The sequence below is a fragment of the Cetorhinus maximus genome, chromosome 12 (assembly GCF_964194155.1).
Source record: "Cetorhinus maximus chromosome 12, sCetMax3.hap1.1, whole genome shotgun sequence".
Taxonomy (NCBI): Eukaryota; Metazoa; Chordata; class Chondrichthyes; order Lamniformes; family Cetorhinidae; genus Cetorhinus; species Cetorhinus maximus.
Window position 1 is genome coordinate 109544197 of NC_135890.1, and position 20250 is coordinate 109564446.

General features: G+C 40.2%; 1 protein-coding gene across 1 annotated transcript in view; it reads right to left on the reverse strand.

The window, feature by feature from the left end:
• Window positions 1-2959: 2959 nt before the first annotated feature.
• ptpn11a (protein tyrosine phosphatase non-receptor type 11a) overlaps window positions 2960-20250 on the reverse strand; it is a 56515-nt gene continuing 39224 nt past the window's right edge. Inside the window, exons 12-16 of the mRNA XM_078554381.1 lie at window positions 18012-18079; window positions 17401-17552; window positions 13435-13550; window positions 9277-9378; window positions 2960-6750 (exon numbers count right to left, since the gene is read on the reverse strand). Coding sequence (XP_078410507.1) covers window positions 9309-9378; window positions 13435-13550; window positions 17401-17552; window positions 18012-18079 — 406 coding nt within the window. The 3' untranslated portion in view covers window positions 2960-6750; window positions 9277-9308. The remainder of the gene's footprint in view (window positions 6751-9276; window positions 9379-13434; window positions 13551-17400; window positions 17553-18011; window positions 18080-20250) is intronic.

Here is a 20250-nt window from a genome sequence, read left to right on the forward strand (position 1 = left end):
CAGAGTATAAGAACCATTGACCCAGTCAATCCAGTAGACTATGCACAATCTACCCGTAATGGATTCCACCAATCCCATTTAATTGTTTAATCAAAGTTCTGAAACCATCTCCCTGTCCTTTCTCAAAAAAGATACATCAGACAAAACTTCACAAAATCTTGATGAGTTAGTTGCCTTTGTTGGAAGGATGTTTCGAGCATCCCAACAGCTCAGATACAAAGATATTTGACCGGACTAATGTCTAATCTAAGCCCTGCTGAAGACTGGTGCTTTAACCTTCATAGTCATGAGACTTGAACCAGACTGGGATGTTTTTGGGCCAACAAAATGTATGCACTGAAATTTTGATCTAATTGTGCCCAATTTCTGCTTAATTGGGATGTGTCATAGAGGTGGATTACAAAGGGCTCAAAAAGGAGGGGTACAAGAGTGACAGATGGAACAACAACCAAGGGGTCCAGATATGAAACATGGAAGAAATGCATGGGGATGTGAAGAGAGTTTAAAAATACAGAGTGACCACGGAACAAAGATGAGAGAATGTGAAGCAACAATGGAGCTAATTACATTCAGGAGTGACTATGTAGAGTTGTGGAAAAGCTGATAGTCTGAGGGAAGGTAGGAAAGGACAAGAACCAAAGAGGAAAACTGCCTACATATTAATTGTTGTATATGTGTGCAAGATACACAAATTGAATTGACCTAAAGCACATTTAAGTTAGGCATTAACTTCATATATGCTGCAGTGGTAGAGGAACAAGCATTTCATAGGAACAGGAAAAGGGCAATTAGTCCTTCAAGCTTGTTCCATCATACAACGAGATTATGGTTGAACTATGCCCTAACTCCACATACCCACCCCCCCCCCAAAACCATATCCCTTATAACCTTCGGATAACAAGAATCTATCAATTTCAGATGTATGGGTGAGTGTATGTGTGCAGTGTTTTCTAATTTCACTCCTGAAGGGCCTGTCACTATTCACCCATTACATCCATCTCCAGTCCATCAGTACGCAAAACGCTTGAAATTTCAACTGCAATACATTTCCCCCTCTAGTGCAGTGATGAAAGGAACTAGATTCTATTTAAGTCACTGCTGGAGTGTGTAAGTAATTCTATCAGTAGAACAATCTATATTTTCAGGCAGCACCTCTCCTGCCAAAGTACTTGATTTCCATTGAAAAAATATTTGTAAGGCTATTAAAATGACAGTCTATTTAAAGATTGCTGTGTTCCTGAATGAGCCAGAACACTTGTGCTGCATCAATGTAGGGATCTCTTATACTACCTGTATGATATTCATTATTTGGGTGTACACTCAGATACATATTTAGCACATTCCCTCTTAGATTTTCTACATAGGAAACCTCAAGTGGTCTATAACATTTACAGGTACTCCATGTGTTATTTAATAAACCATTCCTAATTTGTCAAAAGATTCCTACTTAAAATTCAGAAAACATTTTTTTTTAAACAAGTTGTAGTGGTAATTTGGAATGTTTTTCCCCTAAAGGCTGTTGATGCTGGGACAATTGAAATCAAAGCTGTGGGACATATCGCTGTTAGGTCAGGGTTTCAAGGGATATGGATCAAAGACAGTTAAATGCAGCTGATGGAATGGGTTTGAAGGGCTAAATGTTCTTCTAATATATGCAAATAGCTTTACTTCCTGGGGAATTATCAGGGGAGAAAACGGCTTTCAAACGCACAGTAACTGATCACATCAAAATTGACGAGTTAGACATTGGGGAGAGTAAGTTGACTGCCATGCAAAACATGAGGATTTAAAAAGGTACAAATTATTTAGAAAGCAGTGACTCCTAGGTAATAGAGAATGAGTGAAGACAGCTGCTGGCACCTGTAGTGTAATGAGGCAGAAATTAGATTATATATATTCATTTCTCCCCTCTCCTGAAGACATCGAGTTGTATCACAGCAACAAGTCAATGAGCACCAGCAGGATTTGCTAATCTTGCCCAAGTATCATTCACAAATGTTGGCAGTTTGCTCAGCTATGGAAGAAAAATACACAATTGAGCCCAACCCTGTACTAGTGCACGGCTCACATTCACACTTCCAGCAAATGTCACTAGATGAAAATCAGGTGCAGGGATCTCCCCCATCACAGGAGCAAAAGAGATCAGGTCTTGAGTCAGCTACCTAGTGTTTGCATGAATCAGTTCCACCCCCACATATTTATTCATTAATCTCAGAAAATTATTTTTAAACAGTAGTTATTCAGAACGCTTAAGTATTAATCAACAGCCTGAAAATGTCACTGGTTTAAAAGTCCTGCACCTTTGAAACTTAAATACCCGATGCAGAAAAACAAGAGGACTCATGGGGTAAGTCAGTGGACATCTCAATTTACCTGGAAGTGAAAAGGAAGTTATTTTCCCCTCAGTGGGGTTCGGGTAATTATTTACTTGTAATACACATTTCTGTTAACATTTCTTGGGCGTGTCTCAAGAACCCAGCATGTTCCCAGGGCTAGGATGGTGTCAAATGACACATGCATTATCGTTGTTATCTATCCTGAGAAGATCCTTCAGTCGAGAAGCAGAGATGAAAAACCAGCGGTGAGGTGATGCCAAGTTTTGCTTTCAAATGCTTAGAGAAATGGTTGAGCAGGTTAAGCAGTTTTACACCAGGTTCTGGGAGAGAATGGGTAGGAAAGTTTATAATGAGCCTGAAACATAACGAGTGGAAGGAAGGTGTTATTCCTTTGAAAGAACAATGCAGATTGGAGTGTTTTTATGAATATGCAGCTGGTGGGTATTCCTTATTTGCTGATGGAAATTGGCAGTTTCATGCTGAACTAAATTCAAACTTATATGGCCCTTCATTTGAGTTTTGTGCACGTGTATCACAGAATACTATCAGCCCACAGGGGTCTTCGCTTACTGGACAGCAGCTCCAGAAACAAGAGAGAGAGAAAAAAAATGCAAAACAGATACTCAGATTATATAAAATGACTTTATTTCTAATTTTAGATCTGATACATTACAAATACATTTATACTCTGATATCAGCTTATGTAGCTTTAAAATCACAGCATGACTAGCAAAAAAAGAAATCGACTACCACCCATATATACTTTTATAAATATAGGAAAATCATTTACTGTGTCTGTACATAAACTAGACATCTGAATGGTATGTACTTTGACAAAATGTGAAATTACTGGATGGATAATAAAAAGCAGATGTCATTTATAGTCATTGCACCATTATTCTTGATCATCTACAATTATTTATTCAATTTGTGATTCTGCAGGTGAATAAACAGCCCATGTAATAATCTGAAGCATTAGAGCAATTCAATTCACATTAAAAGGCCAACTGGTTACATCCAAGACTTTCTAAAGTAAATTCCCCCTCTCCCCCCCCCAGCTTCTTTTTATATTAACTATTGAGTTTAAGTGTTGTGAAGTTGAAAGCTCATTAATGAGATAGTCAGCTCCAGGTAAACACATTCATGAACTGAGTGCAGAATTCCAAACGAATGAAGACTCCCCAATTAATGCTCAACCATAAAACATGAAGTAGCTATGTAATGGTGGCGTGCGTTAGGGCATCAACATGGAGCAACTGGGCAATGTAGGTTCATTCCGAGGCCAGGACTTCCTGACGTCTGACATTTTAGCGCAAGGAAACTGAGCAGAGGCCAGGATCCTCCACACAGAGGGCAGGAAGCAATGGCCAAGCGGAGGAAAGATGCTTATTGCTGGGGTGCTTCATGTGGCTGCTCACAGCTTGGCTAATGGTAGAGGCCTGGGAGCAGGTCACAACCCACCCTCAGGCGAATCAGTTACAGGTGGCGTGGAGCTTGGAGGGCAGGAGGAAATAAAGGATTCATAACGACACAAAATTACAAAATCCTGATTCAAGCATAAGATCCTCCAAACAACTCCGGTCAGTGAATACAATAGAATTCATGGTCACATTTTAGATATCCAAATAGTTTCACAACAACTGCTTTAGGGAAAATTGACTCAGCTGAGTTTTCTGCAGATGCTTAACATTCAGATTCCCATTTCAAATTGTAAAATTCTTTTGATATCCTCAACATATTTAGTTGCAGCTTCACAAGACGACTCTTTGAGTCACAAGCATCACTAGGGGCAAGCTACCTGCAGAACGCTGCCAGCAGGGGGCAGGGTGGGTGGAGGCAGAGCTTGCGTGTCCCGTCAATTTACCCCATAGATTTGGCACATAGACTAAAACACTTGTACTGTGGTTCAAAAGTATCGTTTGCACGTTGGAAATTTCTGCTTACACATCACTGTATTGAGACACTACTTAATCATGTGCCTGAGTCTGTTCCGGATCCTTTTTTTTTAAGCCCAGGCCGAACAATGGCTCCTGTAGTGGTTTATAGACAGTTAAGCGTCTGCACCGTTACAGTGGACACAGCAGTTTTCACAATGCCCATTTAATCCTTTCCCACATAGAAGTGGAAAGTGGAGAAGGTCCAAATGTTCTCTTACAAGGCATCACCTGTTCCCTCAAGGTTACTTGAGCTATGTCAGGTCTAACATGGTCTAATCAAGTAGGTTACCCCACCACCATTTTTCCATACACTTTAAAACCTTAAAATTGCTTCAGAAGCTTCTGAGTCATATTTGACTCGAGACACCAACTCTGTTTCTCCCTCCACAGATGCTGTCAGATCTGCTGAGTATTTTCATCATTGTTTTTTTTTCCAGAAGCTTCTGTTGTGTCTGGGATATGGCATTTTCCTACACATGCATATGGTTCTAGAAGAAAGTTCTGTTCAGGAAAGGAGGGAAGGGGCAGCAGGGAAATAAGGGAAGGCAGCATCACCTCTGCCCAAACATGGTTACAGGAGATCCAGGATAGCTTTAGTCAGGGATGCACACCCTTGCACATTTGTAACTTGGGATAAGGTCAGTGTTGTAAGGAATGGACATGCAGAGGCCCAGGCCGATGACCTCCTCCACTTCACTGATACCATCCCTCACTTCTCCTGAAATGGGACAAAATGGTGTCTTGATTTTTCTCTCTTGTATTTGGACTGCACATTGAACTCTGGTGGACCTCCTTAGTGACTCCAGTAACCCCAGAGAGTTATGGAGGCTAGATCCCTGAAAGTATTTAAAGAGGTATTTTTGAAATATCGGGGAGTTGAGGGCTATGAGGAGCTGGCACAAAAAAGGAGTTGAGGCCTGGGGCAGATCAGCCATGATCTTACTGAATGGCGGGGCAGGCTTGAGGGGCCAAATGGCCTACTCCTGCTCCTATTTCTTTTGTTATGTGCAGGCTACCAGAGAGGTAAAACCTACAGAAGCTGAACCTTGCCTTTGCTGAGTTTCAAGAAAATACCAAGCAAAGTTGTGCTGTCCTCAAGGGATTTAGTTTCCAAAGTGCATCTACCTAATCCATTGTCTCCTTGCATACTAGGAATTCAACCTGCTGCTGAATATATATTAATTTGTGCTCCATGGAGGATTTAAAAGTAGAGCATTTCATATAAAAGTACACAGAAAATAACATCTAAATTTACATGTATGTTTGAACCAAAACAGTACACATGCCTTTTTGTGACTCTGATGTCGAACATGCACTTTTTGTAACCTAAACCGTATGGAAAAAAAACCTCAGGAAAACAGAGCTGTGGGGTAGGGTGGGGTTCAGGTTTGGAGGTGGGAGCATGTAGGCAGACATCGAATTTTATAGGCACGGTGGAGGAAGATCACTTGTTTCTGGCTCAAGATCTTTTATAGGAGATTGGCACACCTTTGACTATCCCAGGCCTACAGTTTGCCTTACTCCAAGTATTAAAGGAGTGAACTGTTACAGGGCAAAGGCAGTCAAATTGGTCATCCATAGCTGTGGCTTTGAGGAATACAAATGGAACCCTAAATCCTATCCGAGTGTCAAGTTCCCTGGTGAGCAGGTCCTACGTTCATCAGAGCTCAACTGGACTGAGGCTGCTGACTTCTCATTATTACCAGGGAGAACAATCTTGTTGGCACAGAATGAAAATTAATTTTTAAAACGTTTGCTATGAAACAATACACACCGTGTGGGACAGCACACGTCTAATCTCCAACACATTATCAACCCTAACAGCGAGGCTATGACCAGTGAATCGCTTTCTTACAAAGATGAGAGTTTAAAGTTTTAAAAAGCCTCGATACTTCCAACAACTTAACAGGGAAAGGAGGAAAGAGAGGGAAATCCCATGTGCAAATTCCAACAATCCCTCTTTTTAAGCTATTAATAAAAACAATGAAAGCCAAATGTACAACACATAACACTCTCATGGTCTACGTCAATGTTACAGGACATGTTGCTAAAAGCAAACTATTCTTTCAAGATCCACATTAATGTATGATTTTCTATTCACCCTCACTGGGTTTTTAACTATTTTGTATTTAAACAAAGAATTAAAATGAGTTCAAGTACATGAAGTAAAAATGACTGCAGAGAGGCTGTGACTGTAAAAAGGCACTTGGGTTTCACGTCAGTAAAATACTGAAAAGCAATGTCAATGATGCATGAAGTATGGGTGATGCTTCATTTTCTAGCACAGAGAATATTGTTTGGAGACAAATGAGGGTGATTACCATTCACTTTTAGTGTTTAAATGGGAAGGGGGCGGGAGGGGAAGAAAATAAATTCCACAATGCTCTGAACTAAGCCTTCGACGGTCATTTTTCATTCCACTCACTCCTGACGTGTTTTCATTTCGCCTCTGCTTTTCACAGCCACCTCACTTGTTCCTGAAGGAGAAAAGAATATCAATTAAAAATAAATTTTTAGCAAAGCTCTGGATGTGTTGGAAACATAGAACCGATTTCACTTAGACGAATACCCAATAACTGAAGACAGTTGAACGTATAGTAGAGAAAATGTGTGTTTCCATCTGTGGCCATTATATTCAAACAACAGAATCTGTTTATTCTAAACTTAAGAACATGACTGAAATTACTGCTGAGTAATGTGATACTTAGATTGGTCTAGAAAGTGCTTACGCATTTAATGAAAAAAGGTAAATCCTTTAAGGACAAACTTTTTATTTATTCATTCACGGGATGTGGGCATCACTGGCAAGGCCAACACATTTACTGCCCATCTCAGATTGTCCTTAAGAAAGTGATGGTGAACCACATTCTTGAATACAACCAAGTAGCTTGCTAGGCCATTTCAGAGGATAGTTAAGAGTCAACCACATTGCTGTGGGCCTGGAGTCACATATTAAACAGACCATACAACAACATTAGATTTGCTTCTCTAAAGGCATTAGTGAGTCATTTCATATTCACTATTACCGATTCTAGCTTTTTGTTTCAGATTTAATTGAATTACTGAATCGAAATTCCCCGTGCTGTAGTGGAATTTGAACTAGTGGCTCAGGGTCATTGGTCCAGGCCTCTGGACTACTAAACCAATAACATAGCCATTATTTTAACATACTCCTATAATATTGCCAGGATCACAGTTTTGGGATCTGGAGTTCTAACTGTCTAACCCTATCAGGTAGTTCTTATTACATTGCAGTTAGCACCTTTAGAAAACAAAATCAATTTGTGAAATTGCTGAGAAGAATCATTCCTGTGGCTGGAAAATACGGTGAGATCGTAATGAAGCAAACAGCTTCTATTATTTCATCAATGATTTCCCCCTCCTGGTTAGGTCTCCTGACAAACATCACCCCTCCCACCCAACTTGCAAATCTGCCCCCACAACCCCCTCACCAAAACTGAATTGGAGCTCTGCTCCATCCCCACAAATTCCTCTTGTTAGCTGGGGATACATAACAGCAGCCCAGCTCGATCACCCTAAACAGTCACCACATACCACCAGCTGTGATCATAAGCAAATGAGGAAATTCTAACTTCCTTGCTTCAAAACTCAATGTTAATGAAAATATACCAGTAACAATGTAAACTTCAATATGCTAGTGTAGAGATACAATGTAAACAGGCTTTAAAAATCATTTATGATTCCTTGTTGGTTTAGTAAGTGGCCTGGTACTGAACCCTATAGAACAGAAAGACGTCTAGGTTTCGTTTTCACCATGTTAAGAACGCAAGGTTTTATATGATGACTATGTTTTGGGTCAGTCTCTTTAATTCAGGGTAAAACAAAGGAGTGAAGGTGGTCATGTGATCTGCTTAGAATTCTGCCCAACAAGATGTTATGAGGACAGGGAGGTCCAGGTTGTGACTTACTGAGAGCAAAGTGTAAAACATTCACACCTGAAAATAAAGGCAAAAGTAGCTGGGCTGACTGTGGATAGACTTTCAGTCTCTAAGATTTAGACAGAAAAGGAGAGACAGAAGACTGGTGTGGTCAGCAGGGAGAAGTTGAGAGTTCTCATGAGCTATCTGGGCAGAATGCGAGAGGAACGACAGTCTCTGGTTGAAGAGATGCATCTTGTGGCAATCTAAAGACTCAGAGAGTTGCCCTGGCAAGGCCGGGCGGAAAAAAATCACCACAGTGGATTTTATTGCCAGTAGTTGGTTTGGAAATTCTCTGAAAACTGAGGGAAGTGCTTTTCAACAGTCACTCACAAAGTGGGGAGACATGAACCCATTGGAAGCTGGGAGCGGCTTTGGAATATTCCATATAAAGCGTATAATCCTGTGGACAGTGCTTTGGTTCTAATGCCTATGTATGTGGTGTGGGTTATTGGTTGTGTTAAAGCATTAACGAAGATCAACTTTTCTGTGGTTTAGAGTTGCTTAATAGGTAATGTTTTGTTGATGTTTTTAGTTGGTTGGTAGGTACAGTAAAAGTCTTCAAACTTGAAAATTTTGTTATGTGATTCCTTTAAGTTTGTCATTGGGAACTGAATTCTCTTCTTTAAAGTTATTGGTCTCTACAGGGATCGTAACAACTGCTCTCAACTAAATAGTGACTAGAGTCTTATAACTGATCCCTGGATTAGAAAGGGAGAAAACAGAGAAGGTTCCTGCTCCATATCAGTTTCCAGTAACACCTTTTAGAAAAAGCTCATATGTGGTCACCAGAACACACAGCAATGGGGTTAGGTTTGATGTCCAACACCATGGGAAGAGTGGCAGAGAGGTGATCAGTGGCTTGCCGTGCCCGAGGATCTGGAGTCCAGTTAAGAGTCAGTACCTTCTGAAGGAAGAAAGCATTTTCACACAGCAAAATTTGAAAGTTTCATATGCCATTGTACCCCTTACCCCATCTTAGGGGCGCCCACTCCAGAAGGTTTGAAAGACAAGCTCACATACATTATTTTATTTGACAGGGGAGATAAAAAGTATAAATCTTACCTTTCTATTCTGTTCCGAACACTGGCATTATCTCATCTATGGCCCTTTTGCGCCTGCATTAAGCCAACATTTTCATAGATCCGGCCACCCTCATCTTTCATTCTGTATCAGAAGACAGTGTTGAGTAAAATGTGTTCACTACTGAATGTTTATAAATCACCACTATAACAAGACTTTGCTGCTCCACTCCCTGCTATAGCTTCAACACAAACATTTATGACCCATCTCCCTCTGAACAAAGGAATCACTTACTCCACACCCCAACACTAAAATAATTATCTGTCAGCTCCAGCCTTGCCTGGATTGGTAGCAACAGATTAGTCGTAATTGTGGTGGGTACCTGCACTGCATTCAGGAGTGCACTTTATCCCAGAGAAAACAATTACATAATCACTAGTAACACAGCACGGCATAATCATCACATACAGCAGATATCATCTGTAACATGTGGCATCCTTTGGAGAAAACTGTGTGCTCCCCTGCGAGTGGGGGAAATTTAAAACAGAAGAATGTCACAAGAGCAGCTAACATTTTGATTGCTTCTTTCGCTGCACCATACATTTGGGAATTCCTCATTCAATTTCACCATGTGGTTACAAACTGGAAAGCTAACTCATTACCACCATATCACAAGATAAACCATTAATGCATTCCTGACCGCCGGTGATATTAATCTTCATTCTGTACTCCTGTGGTATTAAACGCAAAGCCATTTTGCACAGTAATATTTCAAAGTAGCCATCTTAAAACCATTGTGGCACTGAATCACTGAATAATTATAGCAATAGTATTTACTTTGTACAGGTGTTATTATCACAGTTCTCATAACAATAACACTGTTTTAGTTTGGGATTATCTTACTTATTTCTTAAGAGCTACAGCATGTTGCTAGGAAGAGAACACAACCAGGTATCATTTCTAATCATTCTCAAACAATATTGCACTGTGTTAACAAATGAAATTATGATACCAAACATTTCTATTAAAAAAGCAATCCAATTTCACTCCAAACATTTTCCCTAAATTGATCATTATGAGATTAATCCAGTGAGTAAATTCTGCACCACAATTTGCTACTTTACACTGACTTTACCCCAACTCACATCAGTGAGTCTATCAGCAGGAAAGTGCTGTTTATGTGATGGGAATTTCTCATCTCATGAGAACTCTCATTATGAGCAATGAATTAGTACAGTCCCTGTAGAGTCATAGGATTATTTGCATGTTTGAACTGCATACAAGCTATTACCCTTCACCCACATGCTACGGGAAATCAACCTAAATAAGGCATTTAAAACCAAGTACAGGACCTAAAGTAATCAAATAAAAGCTGTCTCACCCCAAGTGATACAGTAGTCTAGTGATATTTGAGTTCCAATAAATTACATGTACTGCAGCATCATTACTCACCCCCAGCACCATGTCCACTTTCAGTGCAGGCAACGATTTTAAAGCTTAAACAAACCTAAAATCAATTTCTATTTTAATACATGCCAAGGATATAAAGGGTCAAAATTTGCTGTAATAGGGCACCTGCTGGAATCTGCCATTTGTCAGACTTGCCACGGCACGTTTCAGCTTTAAATATTTTTGCCCACAAGGCTGCTGGAAGTGTGAGCTGATAATGGTGCAAAGGAAATAGGAAATCTAGAACTTCAACCAACAGGGTGTCTCCCTAACCAATGAGATTTAAGGATTGGGGTATAAACACAGGAAAGACTGAGGAGGAGGGTGAACTCAACAATCAATCAATCAGTTACAGAAAGAGAAAGAGAGGGAAAGAAAGATTGGATTGGGAGAAAGAAAGACAATAAAGAAAAAAAAATTAATGACATTTTTACAATCCTCCCGAAAAATTCAAAATCTGAAGGAATGAGACTCCACACTTGTTAGTTTATTTTTAGTGCCAAAGATGTTACTTGGCTGCTAATAACACTTATCATGTTATTAAAAAGGATAATTACTTATAAGGACCAAACCTAGGTTTCTACTGCAAGTTTAATGGGCAAATAAAACAAGTTTCAGAAAAAAAAACAAGGTTGAGAGCAAGATGTTGTTTTCACAAAGCTAACAGTTCAGCAGTACAACTCAGCAGCGACTTTTAGATATTCACAATTGACTCTGCATCTGCTCCTTGCCTGAAGGTGCTATACCATTTACTCATAAACAACAGTGAGAGCCATTAACCATGCTGTTATTTTGACAGATATTATGGCCCAATATATTTCATTGTGTGAGATTTGAATGGGCATGAATGGTAGAACCAACAGGTCCCCAGTGTTTCATCCCCATTAAATAATAAGACTGTTATAATCAGAGATGGATTGGTGGGGCTCATAGAAGCACACATACTTCCAGTTTTGAGAAAGGCCAGATACAGATACCAGTGCTAAGCAGCCTAATGGCAGTGACAATCACACATTAATACTTGGGTTTTGCAGCTGTGGAGACTTGTTCTAACTTATCTGCTAACATTACTTGAATGAAGTAATTACTGGTCACAGGTATTCCTCACCTACAGCACCAAAGACTTTTGTTTACATATGCTGTGATGAACAAACCAAATCCCTCAGGCTCTTCCAAAATGAACAGCAAGGTCTTGGTGTCTGGTTGCCCATCTCTAAACTCAGTTCAGCATAAAGCTCCTTTCCAGAATTACATAAATCCACTGATACCATCTTAGGTTTCTGCCTCTCTCAATCAAATACTGCAGGTAAGATCACTTCAATCAAAATCATTCACTTCTACTGTGTGCCTTTTATATATTCCATTGTCCAACTTTCTTTTCATTTACTGCACCTTTCTTACAATTTACAGGTTACGTTTCAGGTGTCTCTCATTTAAAACATTTCTCTTTTCTTTCTCCCATTTATAATCTTACTGATGCAACATACAATTACTTTAGTGGAGACTTGAACTGAACTTGTCCATTGCAAGAGAGCCCTTCACTGTTTACAGGCGATGTGGTGCATTCCTTTGAAATGTGTGATCTTAATGCTTATACCTCGGGGGGTGGGGGGAGCCCATAAGGTGAGGGGAAGTTTTGTCTACAATGAGACTATAATCTACAATCAGCTATGAGACCAGTTTGGGCAACAGCAATGGTCTTTGGAAGCTAGGACAGAAAATCTTTAGGATTGTGCCAACATTTGCAGATGGTCTTCACTCAGAAATATTTCAATATCATTGGTTTAAATTGATTGGATTTACATATACTTATCTATGTGCTACCAGGCTACTAGAGTACCAGGCATTCAGCATTGAAAACAACGCAGACTAAGGCTATAGTCTGACTTTTACACTCTCCTGCCAGAGATGGGGAGGGCCCATAAAATTCCATCGGATGTCCTTCCCACCACCCGCCCTGATCTGTCCACAATTTTACAATGGGATGGGCGAAGCCTAGGCTGCCTCACCCTCCCTTGCTCCAACTGAAGCCCTTAAGTGGGCAGTCAATGATCACTTAAAGGTAATTTCGCGCCCAACCTCAATTTTCAGGCTGGCGGGAAGAGTTCAGGAGAGTGAAGAACTCTCCTTTAATGGCCTCCATTCTACATCGGCAACCCCCATATCTGCTTGCCGTCCCCCTATGGGTGCTCCCTCCCTGCCGGCCTCTTTATCAAGACCCCCACACTCTTCCCACACCCCTTGGGCCTCACCTCCCCAACTCAATCAGATCGGCCAGCAGCTCTCAAAGGTGGGACCGTCCTCCCGAATGAGGGATGCAAGTCCTGTCTCCGGCCAATTGGGTGCGTTATTGCAGGGGATGCATTCCCCGCTGACTCTTTCAGTGGCAGGGTGAGAAACTCTGCTATCTGAAAAACCCCGCCCATAGAATAAAGCTCCTTTTGTTTTGTCTCAACTTCATAAGAGCACCTCTTACTACACCATGTGACATTACGTTTCTCCAACTTTCATTGTGGCTTGTGACCTCAAAGTCATTTCCCTATGGGTTCCTGCAGCCAGTACAAAGGAAACATTTCCATCTCATTAGCCTGTGCTGCATTCAAACTCAAGTCAGCGTTAAAATAAACCATCTGCTTCAACCACTAGTCAATTTTATTTAACTAGTGGGAGCAAAGAGTTAAGACAGCATGAATCACACCCTTACAGCAAGATTGGAAGTATTGCAAAATCATGCAAAATGGATATACTTACTCTGTACACGCTGGATTGGGTGTGCAGGGTGGGAAAGGACTCTGATCTCCTCCACACGTCAGGTCTGATAAGGAATATTTGATGTTTGTGTATTCACGGCCTTTTATCTTGCTTTTCTGAAAGAGTCAAGGACCTCATTAGAATGCTTATGCCTGACACAAGAATTCATTCAAATACAGAAATTCAAATTCAAATTATTTTGGGGAAAAAAAATCATTCTGATCTTTTTCCTTAAAAAAAAAACTGAACAAGCCTCTCCTCCCTTTGCTCACAAACCCACAGTGTACTCTACACACTCCCTGCCACACAATTATGGAGTGGAGCACCTCAAATATACTAAACCCACCTTAGAAACAGGGGTAGGCCATTTAGTTAGTACCTGTTCCACAATTCAATTAAATCATGGCTGATCTGTGCTTCAATGCCCCAGAGTGCAACATGATATATGTAGAAAAATTGAATATCATTGCACTAGAATGGCCATTTTGAAATGTTCTTTTAGATATTTTATGAATAAGGTATATATTTCTACAAAAAAAAAACATGGCTGATCTGTGATTGACTCCATATAACCAACTTTGTTCTATATCCCTTAACACCTCTGGTTAACAAAGAGCTATCTATCTCAGATTTAAAATTAACAATTGATCCAGCATCAATTGCTGCTTGCATAGTTCCAAACCTCTGCTACCCTGTGTGTAGAAGTGTTTCCTAACTTCACTCCTGAAAGGCCTGGCTCTAATTTTTAAGACTATGCCCCCAGGTCCTAGACTCCCCAACCAATGGAAATGGTTTCTCTTTATCTATCAGCTTTCTGTAATATCTTGAACTTATCAAATCACCTCTTAACTTTCAAATTCCAGAGAACACGACCTTATTTTGGGTAATCTTCCCTCGTAATTTAACCTTTGGAATCCAGGTATTAATCTGATAAATCTACCCTGCAAAGCCTCCAAGGCCAATATATCCTTCTCAAGGTACGGTGCCCAGAAATGTTCAGGCATGGCCTAAGACTTGTATAGCTATAGCACAACTTCTATCCCCTTGTATTCTGGTCCTCTGGATCGAAAGACCAACACTCTGTTAGCCTTGATTATTTTCTGTACCTTATCATGACAATTTAATGATCTATGTACCTGGACCTTCAAATTGCTTTGAGCCTCCACTGTTTCCTGCTGTTCACTATTTAGAAATTACCATGCTCTATTCTTGTTAGATTCAAAGTGGATGACTCATTTGCTTACATTTTCCAGTTTTATTTATTCATATAACCTATTAGTATCTCTCTGTAATGTTACCAATATGCTTCCATCTATACCACTTACAATACCACCTATCTCTGTCATCACCAAGCTTTAATATGTGGACTTTTATCCCTTATCTAGGTTGTTAATAAATACAGCTCTCGAGTCTCGTCTCTGGAGAACATCTCTGTGGAGGTACACACACTACCAGCCTAATGCCAGAGCACCCAGTCTTCATTAAAAAATACATTAAATGGCAAGTCTTACAGCCTATACCCATTAAGAGTTTAGAAGAATGAGAGGTGATCTTATTGAAACATATAAGATCTTGAGCGACTTGACAGGGTGGATTGCTGAAGACATTTCCCCCTTGTGAGGGGAGTCTGGAACTAGGTGGGGGGGCACAGCTTAAAAATTAAGGGTTTCCCAGTTAAGGCTGAGATGAGTAATTTTTTTCTTTCAGAAGGTCGTTAGTCTTTGGGATTCTCTTTCCCAGTGAGAATGGAGGCTGGGTCATTGAATATATTCAAGTCCAAGTTGGACAGATTTTTGATTGATAAGGGAGTCGGAGGATATGGGGACAGGCAGGAAAGTGGAGTTAAGGCCATAATCAGATTAGCCATGACCTCATTAAATGGCAAAATAATTTCGATGGGCGAAATGGCCTATTCCTGCTCTTATTACTTATGATCTTATCACAATTTCAGCACACAAGGCTCTATGCGGCTAACAAATAATTTGGATCTGTTATAAGGACAGGGGTGTGGAAATTTTTGCAATTTTTCTGTCTGGTGGGGAAGTCCAATATACCCTGTTGGCAAACCAAGAAGATAGCATTTACTGAGCTACCTGGCTATCACTCCAGATGCTACTGTCAATATAAAATGATTCCATTATTTTATCTACTCAATCTACAAAATCATAACAAATAATTAGAGTGGTTCTTTTGTGTGCTGTGGGCCATATATTGTTGTGCCCACCAATGTCTACAGGTGTGAGATGGAAAATAAACTCAGCTATTTCCTCTGTTGGATATTAGGTGCATCTTCCTTCGCCTTGACTCTGTGATCTCAGTTTAACACAGCCCTGTGTTTTTTTTTCATGATGTGGTTGCGCCAAAATGAGTCCATTAAATTTGTTTGCACTCAACAAGCTAATTCAGTATATATACCAGAGACGCCTATATAAAACCGCACATGAATTTGTAGTGTTCATTTCTTTTTTAACTCCTCTTCTCATAAAATCACTGACTCTTGCTGGGATACAGCTTCTAGATACTTCATTCAAGAGGCTATTACCCAGCCATGACAACGCAAGAAATTGGAAAAGTTGAGGCCACTCAGCCCTTCGAGCCAGTTCGACCATTCAATGTGATCCTGGCTGATCTTCTACCTCAATTGTACTCCTGCGCTATCCCCATATCCCTTGGCATCCAAAATCTATTGATCTCTTTCCTGAACATATTTTAACAATTGCACATCCACAGCCCTCTAGGTTAAAGAATTCTAAAGACCCACAACCCTTTGAATGAAGAAATTTCTCTTCATCCCAATCTTAAATGGCCAACCCCATATTTTGAGACTGTGACCACTCGTTCTTGACTCTTCAGTCAGGGGAAACATCCTCCTCACATCCGCCCTATCAAATATGAAAATCAGCCTGAACCATTCTTCACCACAGATCCATATGCACATTTCTCACCAGGAGTCACTGCAGAACAAACAGCAGCAGAAGCTCTGGCTGAATTTTCCTCTAATAGTTCAGGAATGCTGAAATATATTAACATAGGAACTAGGAGCAGGAGTAGGCCACTTGGCCCTTCAAGCCTACTCCACCATTCATTAAAATAAATTGTAATATTCTTTCTGCCATCACAAAGATCAGGTAGCTCAGGAGCTCTAATGCAGAATATTATTGGCGCATTTTGTTCAATTCCATACTGGGATATGTATTGACCAACAGCGTGGAGGTGAGCAGTCAACTGATATATTTTTGCATCCAATGCAAGTTTATAATCTTTAACAATGTTAATTGAAGAATGACAGCAAATGTTTCTCAGCTGCTCGTAACAGTCAAGATCCTCCTATGAAGATATATGTAATTTATTCATACTTTTAACATTCAACAAGAGACGATCAAAACAAATTACCCACTCAATCTCCCTCTCTAAGCACTAGTTGGTAGAATGGCTCTTTCCCATTCTCAGTCATATACCTGTCTGAATCTACACAATTTGCTGTTGTAATGGACAACTAGCTATAAACAGGACAGTGAAAATACAATTGTTTGTGGAACAGGTCATATTAAATGGGAGGTGGTGGCATGATGGTATTGTCGCTGGACTAGTATTCCAGAGACCCAGTGTAATCCCCTGGGGAGCCGGGTTTGAATTCCACACTGGATGGTGAAATTTGAATCCAACAAAGATCTGGAGTTAAAAGTCTGATGATGACCATGCAACCATTGCCGATTGTCATAAAACCCATCTGGTTCATTAATGGCCTTCAGGGAAGGAAATCTGCCATCCTTAGCTGGTCTGGCCTACATGTGACTCCAGGCCCACAGCAATGTAGTTGACTCTTAAAAATGCCCTCTGAACAAGGGCAATTAGGAATGGGCAATAAATGCTGGCCTAGCCAGCAATGCCCACATCCCATGAACAAGTAAAAAAATTTATATATATAACAAGTGTTAACATTTCTGCTCAATGAATGTGCCGTACCTGTTCCTCTTCGATCCGACGCTGCAGTGTTTCAATATAGTGCTGAACAGCCATGTAAATGAATCTGTACTGAGCCTCCGTCTGAACCATCCCAGAACGCTGTGACCGCACCATCTGAATACTCTTTGGAACATCGATGTCGCAGTCCACACCTACAGTGGAGAATCCCACATTACACATCATAGCCCCACTAAAGGATTTACATATCAACCCGCTTCCAAAAACCTAACTTACAAAGCATAATAGATCAGACCCATACAATATTCACACTAACATGTGATTCATACACAACCATTATTTAAGAGTTGTCTCACAAACAGCTCCAAGTACTTATATGCCAAAAAGTGTTAATCCCTACCACCCACACAAGGCATGGGTTAAGAGAAATTTAGAAGTGTTGAATTTAAAATGTGTGCCATACAGGCCCTATTCATGACGCAGACTGCACACAGGTACAGGAAATGAGACCAAGTGTTCAATAGCTAAAGCTCTTTTTATTTAGCACAATTCAAAATGTCTGGGTTTCTACAATAGCTGGAAAAAAATCCCTCCTTTTGTGGAAAAATAATTGGCTGAAGCCTGCTGTGAATGAACAGCAGGTTCATACCCACCTTTCTCCCTGATGATGTCAATTAGGATGTCGATCACAATAAAGGTTCCTGTGCGCCCAATCCCTGCACTGTTGGAAGAAAAAGATTACTTCAAAATGCATTACTTCAAAATGATGAAGTTACAACTTCAACCAGAGATGAAAATTGACAATTAAATGTGCATTGATAGGGAGCATTCTGTTGGTATCAGGGCTAAGGCACTGGAGTAATGCAGGAACAGTTTTACACTTAATGCATTATGTCTGACATGAGTGATTAATGCTGACAATGAATACATAAAGTAGGAACTCTAATATCTCAATGCCAACTTTCTGTGTTCAACGAGCAAAGAGATTTTTTACCATTTAGGAGAGAAACAGCAAGTGAGCAGGGAAGGGTGGGGTGAATGGAAGGGAGGGCAAGAAAGATAAAAGAAGAAAAGGAGTGGGTTCCTATTGTTAACTCTGTTGGAAAGAGTGTGGATAAGCAAGGACAGAGCTGGACTCAGATGTGATGCCCATCTAGTTTCATAACCTGCTGACACAGTTTAAAAAAACTGCTCACTTCAGATACCATTGGGTCAATGGCTTCAGTACCCCAGTGAGTCAGCATCCACAGGAGAGGAGAAAATTGCAAGAAAAAAATAGGTTTTAAAAAATAAATTCAATCATCCATCCTCTCTCTACAAAGGGTGTTGCTGCAGAATCGTTATTCTGGAGGATCTGTAAAGATTCTTAAGATGTGCAGTGACTTTTTTTTTGTCTTGTTTTCCTTTTCAATGGGGGAAAATAATTAAAACATTAAAATGCACCATTAACTCCATTAGCCTTGTCACAATGTTTCAGCTTTCCCTTTTTAGCTGATTTGAAGGTTAAAGCTGTTTACACTGTGCTCAAAGGATTGCCGTCAGTATTTAAGTAGCTGTTTGAATCAAAAACCCTGCATCGACCAGACTCAAGCATGGTCCAGTGACAAGCTTCTGCCAGAGGATCAGATCTCGCTTCTTCACCCACAACATAGAAATTTAAGTTACGACCAGCTCTGCATTGAAACAATGAAATTAAAGTCATTTCGATCAGGGTGTTAACAGATTCCATCCCTAGTCTTTGTTGGGTTCACTCATCTTTGCTCTGGTGGCATTAAGGAAGCTACGGTAGTCTCAGTGTTGGCACATTTTAGAAGCCCCCAACTGGAAAGATGTGGATACCAGCTGAAGATAGGATTGGTTGTGATTTCTTCGGTCGAACAGCACATTTTTTGAAAAAAACATTGACACTTCGGTGATCTACTGGATTCCCCCCAGCTTTAGGATAGGGTAGCTGAGGGGAGAGATATATATATATAAAAAAAAACTCAGAGCAGAAAAATGTCATTCACTTTGCATGCTCAAAAACAAATCCCAAATGTCTGCGAATAAAAAGTAACATTTCATATGAATATCCAAGTTAAGACAAAGGGACTTCCTCCCAGCTGTTTGCCTGTGATACTTTGTAAGTTGGCTGTTATAGTATGCAAGTGCACCTCCTTGGTGGATCTGGGAATATGAAAAGGGTGTGTGGACATACATATCTTGTTCTGCTGCTGTCTCACCGAGAATGTTTAAATTGTTGGGCTAAGTTCTGCACCCTTCTGACAACACAGATGGCATTATTTTAAACCTAATGAATTAGCAGATGAAACAAGACTTTTGGAAACCATTCTTCAGGATATTTAAATTTAAGTTTTGCAAATCAGGCAGCAGTGGAACGGCTACTGGAATGTTACATGCCATAAAGCAGCCATCTGCTTCACACTGGGATCGTTCAAGCTTCAAACCAATTACGGGTAGCCAATTCTACAATAGTTGCTATGCTACTTATTGTAATAGGGGCTTGATATAAAGACATCACAAAATTACAAATCAAAACAGGAAACAATTAAATCAAAGAGAATTTCTTCTTTAAACTTTTTAAAAAAAAGATTGTGTTCTGGTTATATGATGCACTTTCACATTGTCACAGTATTTACAGTAGAGTACACGGTCAGTATGCTTTGCATGTCTGTATAGAGAGAGAATAAATTTGTGTAGGTGCGGAGTGACTAACTCAAGGTGTTGTTGGGTTGGGTCAACTTCTTGGGACAGGGAGCAGCTTATGGTGTGCTCCCATTGCACATGTACAAGAGCTGATTGGTCTACTGCCTCTGTAGGGCAGTATTGTGGAGTTGGTGAGGGGGGGAAGCATGCCACTGTTTTTAAGAAAATAGCACACATAACTGAACT